The sequence below is a fragment of the Anopheles maculipalpis genome, chromosome 3RL (genome assembly GCF_943734695.1).
Source record: "Anopheles maculipalpis chromosome 3RL, idAnoMacuDA_375_x, whole genome shotgun sequence".
In the NCBI taxonomy this organism is placed as follows: domain Eukaryota; kingdom Metazoa; phylum Arthropoda; class Insecta; order Diptera; family Culicidae; genus Anopheles; species Anopheles maculipalpis.
Window position 1 is genome coordinate 89,085,324 of NC_064872.1, and position 20,658 is coordinate 89,105,981.

Below are 20,658 nucleotides of genomic sequence, written 5' to 3' on the forward strand. Positions count from 1 at the left end.
ATCCCATTTAATCCATTCACCTTAAAAGGACAACACCGCCACACACCACCTCATACCGCTTCCAACACCATCAGTTGCAACTAACCTCGCCTGAGCCTCGATTTTTGTTTTCTCCGGAAAATGTAAACGATCCTTTTTACGTCGGTTTATTATTTTACAGCGAAACCGATCCCCAAACCGAGCACAACTCAATCAGCTCCGATTCGCTTCAGCTGCAGCACCCAGACAGCCACGGTGTGTCCCCATCCGGCAAACGAGATGGAGCCGATGACCGGAAAAAATAGGACCCGCCCCTTGTCCACCAATCCCATCTCTTTGAGTGGTTTCTGTTATTTTTTAGGTTAAGTTTGTACTTTGTTTTCCTTTTATTTTATGTCCAAGTGAGTATTTTACCTTTTCTTACACGTTATGTTTATAGTGGTTGTTCGCTTTTGGATTTTTTTTGTTATCGCGCGTGTACATTAAGGTTAAGAAAGTAACAGGGAATGGTTTTGGTTGAGATGATGCTATTTCACTAGCTTATTTTGGATAATCAGCCTGAAAGTATGCAATCTGCGCGACAAACTTGGAATAGAATAAAGTCATAGCAAGAAAGAAATCGATAAATAAGTTAACTGCAACATACTTAATGTAAATGCAACAGTATAATACGATAACAATTAAGAACACGTTCTAAATGCTCAACGATGAACCAATAATGGCTAATAGCAGCTAAATATTCGGCAAACTCTTAATCGATTCCCTTTATCATGAGGGGAAACTATCGTATTCAACCAGCCCTCATTAGTTTACCGACCAGTGCCGCCTGTCAAAACAATTTGCAATAAATTAAATAAAACGGCCCCATCAGTGGTGCGGACTAAAGCAAGAGCAAAGCAACAACAAGAAAAATGCTAAATCGATTCCAAAATCGGAACAACAGCTACGCGCTTCACTTAATGCGCACGTGTAAGTTATGCTGAAAACTTTCGTTATTAGTTATCGTCGTTGAGATACCGGCCGTGCCGTACCTTTTATTTCGTGTTTATTTCTTTTTTGACCGTTTTTTTATTGTATTTTGTTTTTCATTTGTTCACTTTTCCCCCGTACATCGGCTGCTGCTGGTGTTGCTGCTGAAGAGCTAAATAAACAATGCCCTTTTGGCTCGGATATGGTTGCAGCGAGCACCGAAACAAGAATCCAAACAACGCGACAAACATTCTTCCAAGTCACTTCCGCTCAGCGTGGATGCACGTCCCCTTTTCCGCATTGTTGGAGAAATGGAAATTCTTTCCGAAAGTACACCATCCTCACACAAATGCTGCTGGTGAATGCAAACGCCCAAACAACTTGGGCACAACTTTCACTCATGCAGCAGTGCCAGCGGTTGCTTCTGTTAAGCCTCCCTTCAACAGGCGTCTTGCAGCCTTTCGATGCCTTACACCATTAAAGTAGAAAGAAGAAGATAATAATGACGTCTAAACCGATAGCTAAAGTTCAATTTCCGTGTAATTTAGCGCTCGTTCTTCCATTTGCCTTTACCCACCAACACCCGCGGATCGCGGATGGACTTTTCATCCAATCGATTACGCAGAAAATTCCTGGACGCACCACCGCCCCCTGGACGGACATTAAGGGACGGTGGAAGTGGTGGGTTCGAGTGGACAGGTGTGGCAACATTATCATGCATTCCAGCCCGTCTGTTCGCTGCGAGATAATTTCATAAATAATAGTCTTCTGCCATCTTGCGAACAGCGACCAACAAGACCCCCATCCAGACGAGGGAAAGAGAGAGAGAGAAAGAGAGAGAGAGAGAGAGAGAGCGCTTTCGGAAATGGCTAGATAAAGTTGTTGTGTTTTACTTTGGGTGATCTTTCTCTCTCCGGCGCACAGCATCAGGCGGGAAAACTTTTCCAATATGCCCAAACGCGTTGTCGATTGTGGCGTAGGACGACACTGCCTGCGTTCACAGTTCGAAACTGCCTCTTTCTTTAAAATATGACAACCAATGATCGCACCCCCGAAGGTAGAAAATTTCTTATCCAACGCGTGGCTTTAAGTGCGTCTCTTTTCCTGCGATTTGTGCTTGTCGGAAAGGAAAGCGTTATCCCCAAAGCAGCTCCTACTCGCTGCTGTTCAACCAGTAATGGCGATCCCATTATCAAATACCTTGCCACCTTTAACCCATTGAACGCGTTGATGCGTTTCCCTTTAACGATCGACTATTTTTCCCCATTCGGGGGAAAAAAAGGATCAAGACCCACAGACACATTCGTGCCACTTTTCCACCAGGGAGCAGCCACTTTTACACCGACCGGTCGACACGCAAATGATCCATTTTTCATTATGATCCACCGCCGTACGACACGAAATGGCACACGAAATAGGAAGAGAGACAACACAAATCGCTGTGAGTGAAATGCGATGAATGCTTCCCGGTTTTCGATTTGCAGATTTTGGTGCGGTGTTACTACGGGGTCGCACGTCATCATAACGTTAAATTATTGCGCTAGCACCTACATAGTTATCACAATCGTATCAGCATTACAGGCTCGGTAATTTGCTCGCTACGCCTAGTTTCGCGCCTCACCCGTGTGGATCTGGTTTTTGTTATATGTACAGTGGAATACAAAATTTAAGCACACACGTTATTCAATAATAGACTAATCACTTTTATTTTTCGTGTAGTCAGTTTAAATATCTTCAACTAGTTTGATCTAAATTATTCTTATTTATTGCTGCGCATTGCTTACGTACAGGCAACAGGAGATTTTTTTTTTAAGCAACCGAAATTTAGTTTTTAATGAATGTGTGTGTGTGCTTAATTTTGTAATCCTCTGTAGATGTGTGCCAGCAAACGATTACCATTTTACACTCGCTTCTAGTGGCCAGTTTTTAATGCGGCTTTCCACAACCACCACTGCCGCCACCAATCACACACAAACACTTAGTTCACTACATACACATAACCCTTCACTGCTAGTGAAAGCTCCACCCCAAGGAGCTTTTTCTTTCGAACCTGTCAATTTTGACAGCGCTTACTTTTCTCCGTTTTGAAACGATATTGCTAGCTGTTGGTTTTCCAATCCAGCCAAACGGTTCGAGTTTTATTTTTACAAAATGAAGGTAAAAATTAACAAAATTTCCAAGATTCTTTTTATTAAAAGAGCAAAACAACAATTGGGGGAAATATTATATATAAAAGAAAAGAAACAGTCCAAAAAAACACTACTCAAAAACAACAACAAAAAACCCCCCGGAAGAAAAGAAAAGCAAAACAGACAAAAACTGTTAAAAATTCACACTCGTTTCCATCACGCTATCGGTAATCTGATAACATTCACTTATTACATAATCGTAGAGTGTGCGAATTTCAGGAGTATGCTAAACTGCGTAAATAATCTGGAGCCGCAAAGTATGAACTCAGGCATCGAACACGCCGCGCTGATGATCTCCGAGGAAAAGACCCAGCACGATTCACGTAAGCCATGTTTGTATTTTTAGTTTTGTGTGTTGTTGTTTTCTTTTGTTTTTATTACCGATACCCCACATTATTGCTGTGTCTCTGTGCTGTGTTTGTGTTACTCACGAGGAGCTTTATTACGTGCGTGAGTGCGTGAGTTCGTGTGCGTGCGTACGTGTGTGTGTGTGTGTGTGTATCAAGGGAAAAAGAGGAGGAAAATATTTTGCGAGAAGATAAGGAAGAAGAACGAATGGATGGGATCGTCACGCATTTTGCTACGTGCTGCTGCTGCCTGCAAAGCTACGCCTGCTTGATCTTCCTTCTGTCAAACTCTCGAAAGCTTCCTCGCCCCTCTTAAGTACACACATTCGCACGCACACATCCACACACACACACACAAACGCAATGCTTCACAGCGGTCCTTCACTCATCAACCGTAGACTCTCTAAAAACCTATCTATCAATCTTCTCTTGCCGCGCTTACCTTGTGGCTTGGTTGGCAAATCAGCCATTATTTTGTGTTTGTTTCACTGTCACTTTTTTCGCCTGCTCACACTCGCTCACTCACTCACACCTCCGTAGCTGCTTGTTGGCCAATTTTCCAAAACACACGTTTTCTTCGTACCCGCACGTATGCTTTTTCCCATTTATCCCTTCCTCTCTCCCCTCGTATCACCTTGCCACCTACTTGTGTCCAAAATGTGTTTCGCATCGCGGCCTATCTGTCTCGAAACACATCATTACACGGCTCACTTGTGCACAACGGTGGGCTCCGTGTCGTTACCACCATCACTCACACGCGCTCGGATTGGATCAGAAACCGCCATATTTTTCACATCCTGGCCATTCGCCTGGTTTTGTATGTGTGTGTGTATGTGTGTGCTTGTGATTTTTTTCTCGTTTCTTCTCGCTCTTATCAACAAGACGAAGCTTTCATCGCTTGTGGTTTCACTCGATGTGTGTGTATGGAAGTGTGTATTTTTTATCTGCACTTCAGCGATACGAAAGCCATAAATTTTCTTCTCAATTTTCACTTCTCCATTCCGTTCCACACAAGCATCCCTCAGCGCCAGGATGCCTCCATTAAAGCTTCATTTCGTAAAAACAACTCAACTTAATCTCGCCCAGCTTCAACGGCGATGGCGTTGATCTTTCTCGTGTGTGCTGAGGACTTATCATTTTCAGCAATAATGTGCGTTTTGGTAACTTTTGGAATGTTATTAACGATTCACGTAAAGCTTCCATCACAACCAGGATCCAGTCTTAACCGAATCCCATCCACAGTTATAGCTTCTCGTTTTAGTTTTTCTTCAAATAAAAATACATCTTTTCCGTCCGTGAGCTCAGACCAATATCTAGCTTAATTAAACAGACTAGATTCCATTGGAAAATCGTTCTTTTTGTTAATGAAACGTCCTAATTGAAAAAGGAATGATTATTGCAACACAATTTTTAAATTCTTTTGAAATGCAAAATTCCTTACGAATTTTATTAGGATCGAAAATTCACCAATAAATTTCTTGTGTGACTGTAGTGTTTAAATTCTCTCCTTTGAAAGTAAAATTATGCAATCCACTCGTGTGTTTGCTGCAGAAAAGGTTTCAAGAATTTTAACAATTTCTGTATCACTTCATTTCCTCATCGTCCATATGCTTTGCTAGCAGTGATTAAAATTAAAAACAGGATAAAATTCTAAAAAAAAAACATATACAACAACAGTTGTGCAAAAATCCATGAAAACTGTTTGTCACGCCACCAGGGGGCTTTTCGTATGCAGCAGCAGAAAGAAAACAGCAAAGTTTTCCTTATATTCCCGCAGCGTAGTATTTGCGTTGCGGTTGTACAAACACGGTTTGTATCCCGCACCAAACGGTGCGAAATGGTTTTTACAAACTTGGCACAAGCATTCAACAATACAAAGCACACATACAAGAAAAAGGCATTTTTCGCTCTTTTCCTCCCCAGGTTTCTGTATGCGTAAACACGTGTGAAACATTTCTGTATGTGTGTCTGTTCACATAGGATTTTTTCTTAAATTTTCATCTCCCTTCCCGCTGCCCACCCGTGCTTTCTCGTATTGCCCTTTTTAATCTATTCCCTAAAGAAAGAGCTGGGAAGGGAAAAAATCCTTGTCCTCGAAAAATTGTTTCTGCAGCTCACCATTCCACCGCCGAAAAGTGTCTGTAAATACAACGTGTTAAATCGTGTACTTAAACCTACACCATGTGCCAACTTCACTTTTGTTCCTCTGTCCGCTCCGCATCCCCAATACATCGCCACCCACCAAAACCCCCGCCACTTTATTTCCCAAGCGCTCGGGAAACTCAAACACCTGAACACTTATCTTTGCCGCCAGCACGGCCCGAAACGGGGTTTTGTGTCGACCGAGGGAAAAACATGACTTTCATGTTCGTAAGTGGAAGATTTAAATCAACACTTTACCTCCTTCCCCGAATCACACGCCCCAAACTGCTCCAACGCTGCCCTCTCTCCCCCTATCCCCCAAACAAAAGGATAGGACGTGATGCGTCCTTCGCGACGCATTGCAGCGGGCGCGTGAAATGAAAAACGCAAACACTGAGTGATGCTGGTACAAAACTGCTCTGATCTCAACCCGTTGGATAGTGGTGGGAAAGGGGTCCACCAGCAGGTCTCCCACCCACCTTCACCCACAGACACACACACACACACACACCAAAAATCGAGTATGACAGCTTCAACGGGTTGTCATTTGCAGTCGCAACATTTTCATCATTTATCATCGAGAGAGAGAGTGAGTGAGCGCGCTCGGGAACGGGCTAAGATACCGTTGGGTGAGATTGTGTGAAGATGTGTCTGGGACGCGCTACGGTCTATCCTGTGTGTGGTTTGAGGCTGTGGCATACTTTCGTCCGCATTAAATCACGCCACGGCGCACCACGCCAGGGCTCAACAAGCTCGACACTCCGATGTCTTCATAGAGTCTGGGATTCTTCCTTTCACCTTCAACAGTACGTGTAGAAGAAGAAGGAGATGAAGCGAAACGAGAGGAGAAATCTCACACCTCAAAGATGGCACAGATGGGCATAATGCAACCCCATCAACGTTGAAGGATGACATATTATTTGTGTGAGCGCGCGCCCCGGCCTGTCGTATCGCTTCCTGTGCTCGTTCGCCCAGATCTTTCGCCTGGTTGCATCGGCATTCTTGGTCCCACACCGTTGTCCAAATCGTTTCACCTTCAAGGCGAACACATTCTCCTTTTCCCTCAATTGGTTTTGGCAAGTTGGCTTTCAAGGAATGCTTGTTTGTTTGTAGCGTGTGTCTGTTTGTTTGTATGGCTTTTTTTTACCTCCGTAGACATTCTTTGAATCCCTTCTGATGAAGCTTTATCCGTTACGATTTTCAGCTGATTGTTGTTATCAAAGTATTCTTGTGCATTACGTAGTGTAGATGGTTTATTCATGTTTAATATGCTTCACGCACCATACTTTAAATTTATATTTCACACCCATTCATACTTATTCCATCAAATCACATCAACTATATTTATATCTTCTACACCTGTTAAAAGCGATGTACATTAGAAAGTCAATAAATCATATTCCAAATAGAAAATGACAGTTGTATACTGCAAAGAAGTATTTTAAATTCAAATATAGTAAAGAATAATGCCAGGGTGAATTTTCTTTACTAAACGCCTAAAGGTGTGCAATGTAAATTTATTTTTCAAGCTTTGGGTTTCATTGTTCTCCATCGGGTTTACTGTAATTTCTGTGTGACTCAGGCTTTATAGGACTCAGTGATATTTTTGACGATCGTGAAATAGCGAAAAGAGCTCCTAAGCATAGAATTATAATATTAAAACAACATTTGATCTAGTGTAAACCAATTCCATTAAAGCATACCACAGTATGCCACAATTTAAGCTCATAAGTAATAAACGCACACCGCAAACATGTGACCCCAACAAAAAAAATCATCCCCACAGTGCACAGGTACTGTGGATAAAAGCTTCACTATCAAAGCACTTTAAACTCACGCTTTGCTTGCAGAACGGCAAGCATACACACACGCACACGCGCTCGGGAAGGATCGTTAACGTAGATGAATGCTAGAGCAACCATTTTACTTCTCCAGTTATTTTTTGTGTTTTTCGGGTCTACCTATGTGTTGGCAGACAGGGTAGAACTGGCTGTTTGTATAGTAATAATCATTCATCTTTTCGTGGAAAGCAACCAAAAAGCTGTGCACCTCGACGACGACCTGCCACATACCACTGGTGGCAACGGGTATGCACGTTCACGGGTCATTAATGTAGTTTGTTCTCTGTGTCGTTTGAAATCGTCACTTTCGCACAACTGGTGCAGGATGGGATGGATCCTGGGGGGATGTTGAAAGGTTTCCTCTTCCGAAGCGCTTTAGAAGTTTTGGAGTAGCAGCTGTAGAGGACTCGTAATGGAAGTCGGTACTCTGCACCGCTGATGCAGAGGAACATTAAAAATTTTACAGACAAAGAAAAAAATATCCCGACTCGGCGCGATAAGCGCACATCCGCCCAGAATTTGCACAGGTGTGGAGATAGACCATTGAGCGTACATAGTCAGGCTTTTACACGTTTTGAGCAGAAACAAAAAATGGAGATTGAAAGTATCCTAATTTTATAATCGAATCAAAAACACATTCTCCAACGATATAGGTCGTTAGCTTTTAAGCGTGCGTAGTAGCGTTTAGTGATATTTATAGTACCATTAACATCACCAACTCACTCACCTGTACGAGAGCGTTGATCCTCTACGAAAAGATAGAGAATGCGCGCACCATCATTCACCTTCCAAAACTCCATTCGCACCAGGCCAAGCAACGGTCACTGGTCACTACACTAGGCATTCGTTTTAGTAGGCTCTTTTCTTACTGCTGCTCTCTTCACTTAATTTCACTTCGCCTTTATCTCACCACTGGTGTACACCGACTGTCACACTCTGTCACACTGACACGCGTAATGCAACGGGTCTCGTTCGTATGGAATAGATCCTTGCCTAAAGCTGAGCCAGCACCAGTCACCACCGTACAGATAGTGCTGCTTGTAGCCTTCTGACCGCACCAACGACACCAGCGGCCACTCTCAATGCTGATCTATTTGTTAACAAAACCAAGCGTTACCTCACTAGTGGATATACTACTCACTCACCTTCATTAATGAGAATCTCCCTGACGGCTGGAGCTACCTTACTATTCACCGAAACTGTGTGATTTTCTACGTGCCCGCTAAGTGCCAGATGGACAGCAGACGCGTCCCGGCACGATCCCGTTTGAGTAGTGTCGCTTGATCTTTCTTATCCACTCACCCGCTCACTCGCTGCGATAAACAAACAACCACTACTGTTCACAACGATCGCACAAAAACGACATCTTTCCCGATCTTACTCAACTACGTTTCCAACCATCAACTTCATGATCATCTTCACCATCGTCATCGCTGTGGTCGCTAGTGTTTGGGTCGGCGACACTGGACGGTGAGATGGGCCCGTACCCGCTGAGTGACCACAACCTGCTCGATCCATCTGCGAAGACGATGGACGGCGAGATGGGTCCGTACCCGTTGAGCGACCACAGTAACCTGCTCGGCCCGACGTCCAAGTACGTCGGTGTTGGGCTCGGCTACACGGTCTCCTCGACAGCCGGGTACGGCAGCGGTATGCCGCTGAACTACGGCACCACGACAGCCGGTACGGTTAGCCAAACGGTCGCCATCAGCACCAACTGCTCACCGATGCCACTGAGGCGCACGAGACAAAGTGGCCGCTCGACCACAGCAGCCGCCGCTGCACACGGAAATGCCGCGTACGGCTACCAGACTGGTGCGAGCAAAGGAATACCAGTACGGGACAGCTTCCGGCGTCACTCCGCACATGGACGGATCGTGTGTACAGGTACTGGTGCCATTTTCTGAGTATACTTATTTACCGTACAGCTGCAAGATAGTAGACACTCTTACTACCACTTTACACAAGCGATGGTTTTGTGGCATTCGATGCTGAAAGGCTAAACGAGTAAGGAATCCCGAATTATAGACGCGCGACAGGATCGGTTTTGGCAGGAGTTTTGACAGTTTTTGACACTTAGTAGACTCTCAGTTTATAGGCAACGGTCAAATACTGAAGATCCCTTTAGCGACACGGATTCTCTTTATCCACCCCCCACTAAATCTTTTCTTTTTTCTCTCTTCCTCTCTCTTTCTTTCACACAAATGGCGCGGAACTATCCTTTCCTTTCTTTCTTTCTTTCTTTTCTATTCTTGCATTTCCTTCAGGTCCCTAGTGTGAGACACAGTTTCTGTTGCCGTCAGTTCTTCCTCTCTACTCGACACGGGCTAGATCTGGGAGGCTGGCTTGTCCGTGGGGTTTTCCGTACCATTCGGGGCACCGTGCGGTCTAAGCCCCGTGCCTTCGTTCGTGTCCGCTGTGTGTGTGTGTCCGTTCGTTCAGTGCATGCCATTTATTCGAGCCCGACCATTGTTCAGGTATTTCGCTCTTAGTTAACCAATCGATATCATTTGCTTCGTTTATCTGGCTCTCCACACGGGGTCGGTCCTTCTGCCCCAGAACTTCTACCGCTGGAGAACCGCGTGTGTCTATGTGCGTGTGTGTTGTAGATTGTTTTCGGTGTAACAGTAGCGTGGATGCGCGATGCCCCTTAAAGCAAGTGCAGAATGCCACGAATGCCACGATACCATCCTTGCGAGTTTGTTTCTAAAACGTTAAACCTACGCGAAACTGATACCGTTCCGGAACGATGGGCATCCCAATTTTATAGACGGCGCATTACCCCAAACCCACACACACCAAAGAACCAAGAAACGTTCCTCGGGTGTACCGTACCGGTGACAGGCAGCACAGTTGAGGACGTGTCGTGTACCGTGTGTACTTGAAATGCCGTACTGTACCTTTCCAAAAAACAAAATCGCCTCCTCATCTGACAGATCTCCTCCAACAAAACCAGATTACGACTGCTGGAGGCTAATGCTGGGGCCGGGCGCTGTGTATGTGCTGTGTTTGTTGTCTCGAGAGCTAGAATTTCTTTTTCTCGAGCCCTAAACCTCATCCTCCCAGAACACCAACAACACAATACACCTTACCGTAGGTACCGGATTGTATCAGAACGGTTGTCAACCTTTATGGCAGCATCTAATCTAATAAGAATCTAAAAACAATCACATAAACCTACCGAACGGCAGAACCGTAACCTTATCAGGGAGGCGAAGAAGCATAATCCTGCGAAAAAAAAGTAATTAGGCATTCCCAATTAGGTAGGATAAGGGCCCAATGAGACACGATGCTGCTAGTGGTAAGAGTGGAGCGCAGTTAAACGATACGATCTAATCACTTCGAATTAAATAATCAAAAACCGATTTCGTACTTCCGATAAATCGCACACTGATAGAAAAAGTCTAATCTTTATCCCAAATCAAATTGCGTGGCGGAAACTGGAGGATAGGTAGCATGTTCGATGTTAGGCAGAATGCGGGGAAGGGATTTTCCCCGTTCGATAAAGATGCAAATTAATGCTAAAGCTTGTCTATTTGTTTTCATTTCTGCTTGGGGTGGCATGATGATTGTCGAATGGAAAGGTTTATTTTCGTAAAACCTAGTTGACAGCGGCTGTAAAGAGACAAACATGTTTCTTATAATTCTATGTTAGTAAATTTCTTAACAAGAGAGAGTTACGTTTGTATATTGCATACATTTAGGCCGAAGAAACAGAACAATAAGCGGAAAAATGACAAGTATAACTTGGTATGATTGTCGTTACATTTTCCTTTTAGATGTAATACCACTTGTTCCTCTCGTGAAAAAAGTTTGTCAAGGACCATATACTTGTCTGAAAACCCCCAATACCTACTCTTTAATGATGACCAGCCCATAAAATCGAAATTAAACCATCTTGTGCAACAGGCTGTGCGACTTCAACACGAATAACGATCCGATTTATTGGCCGGAGGGTCGTTTCGGTAATCACTCCGATAGCATGTAAATTGGGATGATTTTAAATTTCAAAATGCTACATAGCCTCGGGAGGGATTAAAGGAAGGACAGGGCGCGTATGAGTCAATGCTGTAGCATCGCGCTAGGGTTCAGACCGCGTTGATCCACTTTGTGGAGGTCTCTTGCTTTTTTTGTGCAATATATTTTATGCTCTCAGCATGTCATGCACACTTTACCCGATCGATGGTCGCAGGCTAATCGTTGCCCCATCACCCTCAGTGTGTGTGTGTGTGTGCTTCTCTCCGAGTCGCTATCGATACATAAATATATTTTGTGCTAAAATTTATGTGCAATTTATTCATACACATTTACATTATCCCCGTTCGATGGGGTGCGATGAGGTTTGGAAGATACATAGAGATGTGGTAGGCATAATTTTGCGCCCCATGCTTCCTTCCCATCGTGTGGTGTGTGTGGCAACGCTGGGAAAGATAATAAGGGACAACCGTCAAGGACGCAAGGCATGAGATGAGAACGAGCGGTCGGTGTCGTAATGTTTCATGCATAATAAATTGGCTGCAGCATAATACACTTGCTTCCACCGAGTGTTGCGAGCAAAAATGAATGATGGAAATTTGGGAAACACGCGGAAAAAGTTCCCCATTCCGGTTGGAGTCGGAGTGCTAAATATGATAAAATTCAATCCGAATATTCGAAACAGCGCAAGCCAGTGACGACGAACAGTTATGATAGAGGAAAAGCGTATGCATTTTAATGAGAAGCTAACTTTCCGCGAGTAGGACAATGTGATTGTGGGAGAAAAGGCTAGAAAAGAAGGAAAAGCGATTAGAAATAGCATGAAAAGATGAAAAAGCGATTGCTTAATATGATGATTCAGGAGAAAAATATCGCACGCGATACGCAGATGAAAAGAAACGATAACAAGAGTTAGTAAGTAAAACACTGAAATAGGACACAAAACACGACATGTAACGTAAGTGTTAATTAAAATAAAAGCAATCAATAATAATGAGAAGTAGAATTTATGCCACAGATAGCCGAGCAAGCTAAAAGCAATGCCAATTGCATACACTGCAGGCGTAGCTGATTCGCTTTTCGCCCAATGATATGCAATTTGCCATACACATCTCATTTTAATTCTGTTTTTAGCTTGTCTGGCATGTCTTCGAAGCTAAACACGTAAACACAAATAATTCTATTCATCGAATCTTGCTCAAATGCATGACCAGTAGCATTTTGAGAACGTTTTTAAGCTCGTTCTCAACTTATCAAAGGAATTCTTTTAGTTGTCTTTCTCTGTACTCTGTTTCATTCATCTTACATCGATATTTCATCAGTACTTTTTCTCATCAGTAGCATGATGTTACATTCTTGTTGCATTGCATGCCCTTGGAATTATATTTTAGTCACTTGTCTATTTGCTACTTCTTTAAAGGAATGCTCGTTTCGATTGTTAGCTCCATGCTCTACCTTTCTACTTCTACGGGGGAGATGGAGATGGTACCATTTTGGTCATTTCATAGTTGCGAATGTGATTTGTTTTTCTTACTAGCTAAATGAGTTCGAATTCGTCATCCATTTTCATGTCGTTTAATAAACCTGATGTTTTCCGCTCCCTCCCTAGCTCCCTTCTCAACGACCCTCATACCTCATTCCGGCCATTTCGCTTTTGGCTCGCGATACTGCCGGATGTGTTTAGCCTAACCACCGGTAGAGTCCCTCCGTTTCACACTCGATTAATCTCTCTCTTTGTTCTTTCGCATCGCAGCCGCATCCGAGCGCTGTGCCGAAGGCGCAAGAAATACTCAAAATCGAACTGCCACCTGTGCGCCCCATCACCGTCATCAGCAGCAAGTACCTGTCTGCCAGAACACAGGGCCTTGACTGAAGAGCACCGCCTTGACTCCTAATAGCTCGTTCGATCCGTCGGTTCCGCCCGGGGACGCGACGCTGAGCGACGGTGGCGGCGAGCCGGGTTCGCCGGTGCTGGGCTGCGATCATCGCTGCCCACTCGGCAGCACGGTTAGTCTGCACACGCTGGCCGGCACCGGTCGACGCACCGCCTCGGAGCGTCACGGAGGCCTCAGCCACAGTCGCATCAGTCTCCGGAGCGAAACGACCGGTAGCAGCAGCTACGGAGGTGCTGCAGGTGCCGCATCCAGTGGTGGCCACCATCACCATCACCACCACCACCATCATGCGCACCATGCGCACCGAGGCCACAGCCACCGGCGCCATTCGCAGGCGTCACAGCAGGCGTCGCCCCGGTGCACGCACCACCGGCAGCATCAATCGGCCGAGCACCATCACCATCAACAGGAGGACACAGGCGGTGAGGAAGAAGAGATCGTGCAAAGAAGACAGCAGCAGGAGGAGGAAGACGAGGAAGAGGAGGTGGCCGGAACGACGGCCACCATCTGTACCGAGGACGAGCGACACGCCGGTGATAGCGCATCGACGATGTACGCGGAAAACTGTCACTGCAGCCGAGGCAATCTCACCACGACGGATGACGACGATGAGATCCAACAGTACTTCGTGGTCGATCAGCCTCCTCCGCAGCCACAGCAGCAGCAACCGTACACATCGCAACAGATTGCCTCCCTCCAGCGGAACCTTTCGAGACGGCCTTCCGTGTCGAGTTCGCATCGTAGCGCACGAAGCACGCCCCGATCACGTCGCGTAACGACACCGCTCAGTGGGGCAAGTTGTTGCTCCCATCACTCGCATCGCTCACAGCCAGCTCCGGGGGGATCCGTCGCTCCCTACGCAGCCGGTCAGCATGGAGCACCTCAATCACCGGCCGCTTTGAGTCGACGTACGCTACCCGATAGTGGAGGGTCGAATGCGACCATTTCGAACTTTAACATCAATCCGGCACGGTTCCAGTGCAGTTACTATACCGCGGACGAAAGCGAGAACTCGTACTGCTCGATCAGTGGTGAAAACATTCGTCAGATCCAAGCACAAACGGCCATTCAGCATCAGCTCGATCGAGAGGAGCAGAGGCAGCGACTACAACCGCTTCCACTGTCCGGAACAGTTGCTCCAGTTGGGGAGGGACTCATGAACGATAATGATAGTCAGCAGGACATTGCGAGTCTCAATGAGTCGTTGCTCTCAACCGTTGGCTCTACGTCAAGCGACCAGCCTGGTGGTTCGACGACGACCACGACCAGTACGACAACCTCGACGACACAGCGACAGCTACAGCAGGTTCAAGGCACACCGAAGAGTGCCGGCAGTCAGCTCGTACTAACTCCCTCGAAGATCACGATCGAAAACATCGGACAGCTGTCGGAGATCGGTACGGCAAACTACGAGTTTGACGATCTCGACATCAACATCCCGGAGATCTTCCAATCACCGTCCAAGATCAAGTGGAGCTTCCTGGCGAATCTAGACGAAAGCAAGTCAAACAAATCGCGCATCAGTTCCGTGTCTTCGTTGGTGGATGCTGGAAGCAGTACTCGGGGCCGAAGTGGAACAGAATCTGGTGGTGCGGATGTGAGTGAAACGGCAAGTGATAATGAGTACAGTCCGAACCGGATTCGACGCCGACGACCAGAGCCTTTACCCGTGGGTGAACCCAGTCACGCGTCAGGTGCGGGCATTCAGACATCCTCATCCAGCTGCAAAATCGAGGAACTGCTCAAGAAGTCATCCCCGTCGGCATCGGCTTCCGACTTCAAGACGGTTTCGATCTGGCGAGCCGAGAACGGTGATGAAGGGAACGCGATCATCTTTCACCACGAGAGCGAGATCGTGGAGAACTGTTGTACGAATCATTTTTTAGACCACAGTAGCTACGATGTGTGTCGGGTTGATAACTGTGACTATCTGATCAAGAGTGCGAGCGAGGACACGGATCAGACGGGCACGAAGCGCACCTCGTCCTGTGGGAGTCTGTGCAAGAGCGAGGAGCGATTGAACAACACGATCATGCCTTCGACGACGTGCGCTGGAATTGGGACGAAGCAGCTCGAGCTGAAGCAGCGTAACATCTTCACATCAACGCTGGCGGGTACGACCACTACAAGCGCCTCGATGACCAGTGCCTGCGGTGCTACGATACCGATGTCCGCGACGACTACCACCGTGTACAGCATCATCTCGCCCGACTTGAAGCGGTTTGAGAAGCAGACGAATCTAAACCGAAACTCGGTTAATCTTAGCCAGAACTTACCACCCTCTTCGCCTTCTTCCTCGTCTACTTCGTCGATCTTCGCAGGTAACTACGGTTCCGCGGTCTATCGGAATATTAACCAGCAGCAGCAACAGCATCAGACGTCCGAGCATGATAAGCTTCTGAACACTTCCACCGTGTCTCGTGGATCCTCACAACGTTCGAGGCTTCACACCGCACCAGCCAGTACGATCTCGCGATCTGCCACTTCCAGCCTACAGCGATCGGGTCGACAACCGTCGGGCCCACTCGGGTCAGGCTCGGGAGGATTCAACAATCAATCCAACAACTACCCCAGCAGCACACTCGATCGATCCACGCTCGGCGGACGTACGCTCTCCACAATGTCCCTCGGCTTCAGTGACACTCGGCGCGATCCTCACACACCGCAACCCGGTGATCCAGCGGCTCCACCGTTCAGCATTACCGGGGCCAGTGAAACAGCAGCCAGCACGGCAACAACAGCGGCAGCCGCAGCCGCCACTCAATTCTACAACAAATCTTACCACTACAACCTGACCGCGCAGAATCAACTGTACTTCCAGGCGTTCTCCAACCTCGTCCGCGAGCAAGAGCAGCAGCAGAACTGCGAGTTCCACCAGGCACAGCCGCAAACACCGTCACCTCAACCACAGCCGAGCTGTCCACAGTGTTACGAGTATTACGGCTGCCAGGCACAGTACTACGCGAACGCAACGAACGAAGCGGACAACGAGTTTGCCGAGTGTAATGCGGGCGGTTCGGGTGGGGTTGTGCTGCGTCGTGGCGGTTGGCGCCGCAATGTAGGCACCACGCTGCGCATAAACGGGCTGGTGCGGGTTGTGCGAACCCGAGCGAGAAAGTGTGCCGATTACATCCGGCAGAAGGAACATCAGAGCAATAATCGATTCCGAAGGCGAAAGTAGAAGTAGTCCAAAGAGAGAGAGAGTCAAGGTGGTGCGCGTCATCCATTCGGAGTGTGTGGGAAGCGTTCTTCTGAGGTTACGGCAGCGAAGGCGCTAGAGATTTAAGTTTTATCGAATAAGTTTTAGTACGTAAGTAAGCTAAAGAATTACATAAACTATCACGCAGATGCAGATGGGAGGTAGAACTAACCCAGCTACTGGAAGCTCGTATAAAATCGTAACAATTATAGTACATTTGTGAAAAGTAGTTAATGCGTGTGGAAAGGAATGTGTGCGAGTGTGTGTGTGTGTGTCTGCGTGAGTAGGAATGCGCGATCAAAAGATATAGGTTAGGATACACGATACATCTATAAGCTAACGGTGCTGTGTGGCCCCCAGCTAGCGTTACTAAATATTACTAAAAGTAACAAATAGGAGCTAAGTGTGAAGCGTTCGCGTTCGGATAAACAAAAAAGAAAGCAAGCTAGATAATAACCACTACGACCGTTTCATTGATTCGGGTGCAGCGCGTGTACATCGGTATTCATCCCCATTTACACTCACACATACCGTACGAAGTAGCTTTTTGTCACTCACTGCACAAATTACGAGCAAAAGTAGACTAGCGCCGGTGGAAAGTGCATCATATTTGTAGCTATTTTTAAGCAAAAGCGCGTAACAAAATGAATTAATAGCAGTGAGGAGCAGTTTAGGAAAGCAATTCGAACATTCTAGTCAGTAAAGTGCACTCTCAAATGCGATACAAGGCGAGTGCTAACGCTAGCCTGTCATGCTGTTACAGAGATAGCATACCTTGTGGGGCGTTTGTTCTTTCAACACGCCCGAAAGTATGCAATCAGCTAACGTTCGTTAAATCGCTTGTCGGTTAGCGTCAAGCAGCTCGCAATAGCTGCGAACGTTCGGTAGTGCACAGTTAGTTATGGATTCTTCGTAATACCCAAACTAGCGGTACTTAAACTGTGCTGCTTAGCAGAACGGAATTAAAAACGCAAACATAACTGCAACTTACTGTCACCTCTAAAACCACGTTGTACATTTTACTTCAGAAGCGTCAGAACATCAGATCCGGGCCTTGCAACTCGTACTCGTAGCACGCAGGCTAACGCATGAGCAAACAATTCTACCATTAATTAGAACAATTTAACAAAGGAACGTGGTAGTGGGAGCGAAGATGTCTGCCGCTAGGGTAGGGTTAAGGTTAGATATAAAATAATTAAATTTAAATCATTTAAGGTACACGGCTGAGCAGGAGCAAGATTTTAGTTTAACTCACGTTTAAAAGCTTGTGAAAGCGAAAAGGAATTGTTAGGAATGTTGACATTGTTACAAATGTGTTATTACCCCTTTTCTTGAGGTGCTTTTACTTCTTCACCGTTAGTGGAATTTTGTGAAAAATTATTCAACTTCATTTGTTACATTACATTAAAAATGTTTCCCACAAGAGTTTATTGAACATCAAATTTGAATTTGTTCACTGTTCGAGCCTTTCTGCTGGCGAACTAATTTCAAACCACTCAACCACTTGTATAAACCAAAAGCGCGATTGTGAGTAGCGAAAAGCCACACGCGCATATCTTCTTCTAGCACACTGGATCATGGACAGCAGGGACTTGATCGTAGGTAAGCGAAGCAAAACAAATAAATTAATAAATAAACCAAACAAAAAAAGGAACACAACATAAACAAAACAAAAAAGGAACATATTTTAAGCGTCAAAACATGTAGATAATGATTTTTCTGTACTTACGTCTTAGCAATTGGACAACAAACAGAAAACATCAACGTAACACTACGGTTTAATAAACAAAATAAACAAACTACACATATACATATAATTATATACATAGAAAAAGGATATAAATATAGTGATTAGGTTAAGCGAGCGATGAAGAAAGATTACAATTTATCTTTAATATATAAATTAATAGTATAACTTACTAACAGGTTTAAGGCCTTAACTATAAGCGTCGCGGGATGCATCTGTAAGTGTGTGTGTGCGTGAATGAGTGAGTGTGTGTGTGTGTGTGTAAATGAAAAGTAAAATAATAACATCACTGTCCAAGGGACAGTGTGTTACAGTAGTACTTAATCCACTGTATAACTATCACCGCTCTATATTACCGATGCAAGTAGTGTAGTGTGCCAGGATCGCTAGCGCTGCCGAATGGTCAATAGTGTTTTTGGGTAAAATGAGCATTCTCGGGGCGATCGGGGCTCGCCAAGGAATGTCCTTTCAGTTCTAGGAAAGGCAACACGACACAACAAACGCTCGAACACATTCATAATAGGAAACTAATCGTACTCAATATATGCCTCCAGCAGAGCCAGCACGCACAAAGCAGAATTAATAACAGAACACGACCAGGATGATGGTACTAGGCTTAAAAGTAAATCGAATGGCGGTATTTGAAATAAATAACGTTTAAAGTAATTTTGATGCACTGCCAAAAACTGGTTTTTAAAACAAAACTTAAACATAAACAGGACAGGAATAGAAACGTTTATGCGATAAGAGAACGATGATCATGAAGTAAAAGAGATCAAGAGGATGAGAGAAAGAGAGAAAACGAAAGTAAGAAAAACAAATAAAAATACATAAAAAGCGTTTTAAAAGCAACAAAAAAAAATACAACACATATACATATAAAACTTTTTGAAAAATAGAACGAACGAAGCAAATAAAAACAAAACACAAACAGCAAAACGTGCATAAAAGACGCAAGCAACAATAGGTGGAATCGATTTGTAAATCAAAAGTTCACTGGATTCGTGACGAAGAGTGAAATATATAGAAGAAGAAGTCACGCAGAGATAAAAAAAAAACATTAGCAAAATCGAATCAGCGTCAGTGACAGAAACGCGAGAAATATTATTCAAATCAATAGCAATAAAGGGAGAACTAAAAGAAACCCATTTGTGGGTGAGGGTATTCGGAAGACAATTGTACACCATTTGTTAGCTGCTTTGGTTGTCATGTTTAGCTGTGTTTTCATGTTTATTTTTTTTTTTTGTTAACTTCTACCATTTCCTTATTAACTAACTCACTTCATCAATGCCTTACAACTTGTACGAACGCCTTCAAAAAGGGGGAATGGTATTAATCTACTTAACGTTCACACCGATTTATGATACGTGTGACGCACGGAAAAATGCTTTCAAATCACTGCCAGAAGCGTTTTAAAAGGGAAAAGTTGCCTCTATTACTTTCATTCTTTCTTTCTTTCTTGTGTTTCACTTCTTCACCATCTTTCATCTCGATTACCTTATTTACCTTATTTTAAATGCACTGCTAGACATCCTTCTAATCAGTAAACACAAAAATAAGAGAAAAAACATATATAGATAAATACAAAAACGAATCCACGCATTACCAGCACGTTAAAATGAGTATAATCTAAACAAATCAAACCAAAACACTTTGAAAATCGTACACACAACCAACAAAAAAAAACAAACAAACGAGTTCGAACAATACGAGTGTCAGTAAGCGGTCCGGGTAACATATCGTACAGCTGTCCCAGCTGTCGATAAAAGGGGGTTAAAAAGAGGCGTCGGGGAGGAAAGGAATGGTGAGAAGATAGAGAAAGAAACACGGAGATGGAAGAAATCAGCTAACATTAGTAATATTATCGCAACAATATGAACAAGACAGAGAGAGAGAAAAAAAAGAAACAAAATACGTTAAGAAATATGTAAAATTCATACGTTTTTAAGAAGTACACAGCGTCACAGATAGTCAAATAAAGCAAAAAGAGAGAGGTAAGAAGGAATAGGAGAAGGCAAGAGAGATGGCAGTGGCACACTTATTATTAACAGGAAATGACAACATGTGCCACTACCGGCCATGAAATGTTGATAATTCTAAATGTAAATAGTTAAAACCGAAACGTAAGCAACTGGGTGAATGGTTAAGAACAGAGGAAGGAAAGTTAGGAAGAAGCAAAAAAACAAAAACAAAAATATACTGTTGATTAATTCTGATAAATTGAAACTAACAGCATAAACCATCAGAACAAAGTAAAACTATGCTAGCAAGAGGGAAAAGCGTAAAAAAAAATTACACAAAAACAGATATGATTGTAAGAGTGAATGAAGCAAACAAGCAAAAACACACACTCTAGCGATAACTAAATAAATACT

The 20,658-nt window shown here is 44.6% G+C and overlaps 3 protein-coding genes across 15 annotated transcripts in view; 2 read left to right on the top strand and 1 right to left on the bottom strand.

Annotated features, from left to right (window-relative positions):
• LOC126561649 (glucose transporter type 1) overlaps positions 1-13,346 on the top strand; it is a 77,169-nt gene extending 63,823 nt beyond the window's left edge. For 6 of the 11 annotated variants that reach the window (XM_050217926.1, XM_050217928.1, XM_050217927.1 and 3 more), the window contains 2 exons: positions 3,357-3,460; positions 13,196-13,346. In XM_050217926.1, the coding sequence (XP_050073883.1) occupies positions 3,357-3,460; positions 13,196-13,311 (220 nt within the window). In that variant the 3' untranslated portion in view covers positions 13,312-13,346. Of the gene's footprint in view, positions 1-3,340; positions 3,461-8,452; positions 8,515-8,913; positions 9,355-13,195 lie in introns of those variants that run through there. The other 5 variants (XR_007607063.1, XR_007607064.1, XM_050217935.1 and 2 more) reach the window with 4 other exon arrangements.
• LOC126561391 (homeodomain-interacting protein kinase 1) overlaps positions 1-20,658 on the bottom strand; it is a 199,835-nt gene that overhangs the window by 103,180 nt on the left and 75,997 nt on the right. The gene's annotated exons all lie outside the window — the stretch shown is intronic.
• Positions 13,346-16,518, top strand: LOC126561163 (uncharacterized). Its single transcript, XM_050217110.1, has one exon. It carries the CDS (start codon positions 13,888-13,890, stop codon positions 16,516-16,518), a length of 2,631 nt encoding a protein of 876 aa, XP_050073067.1. The 5' UTR covers positions 13,346-13,887.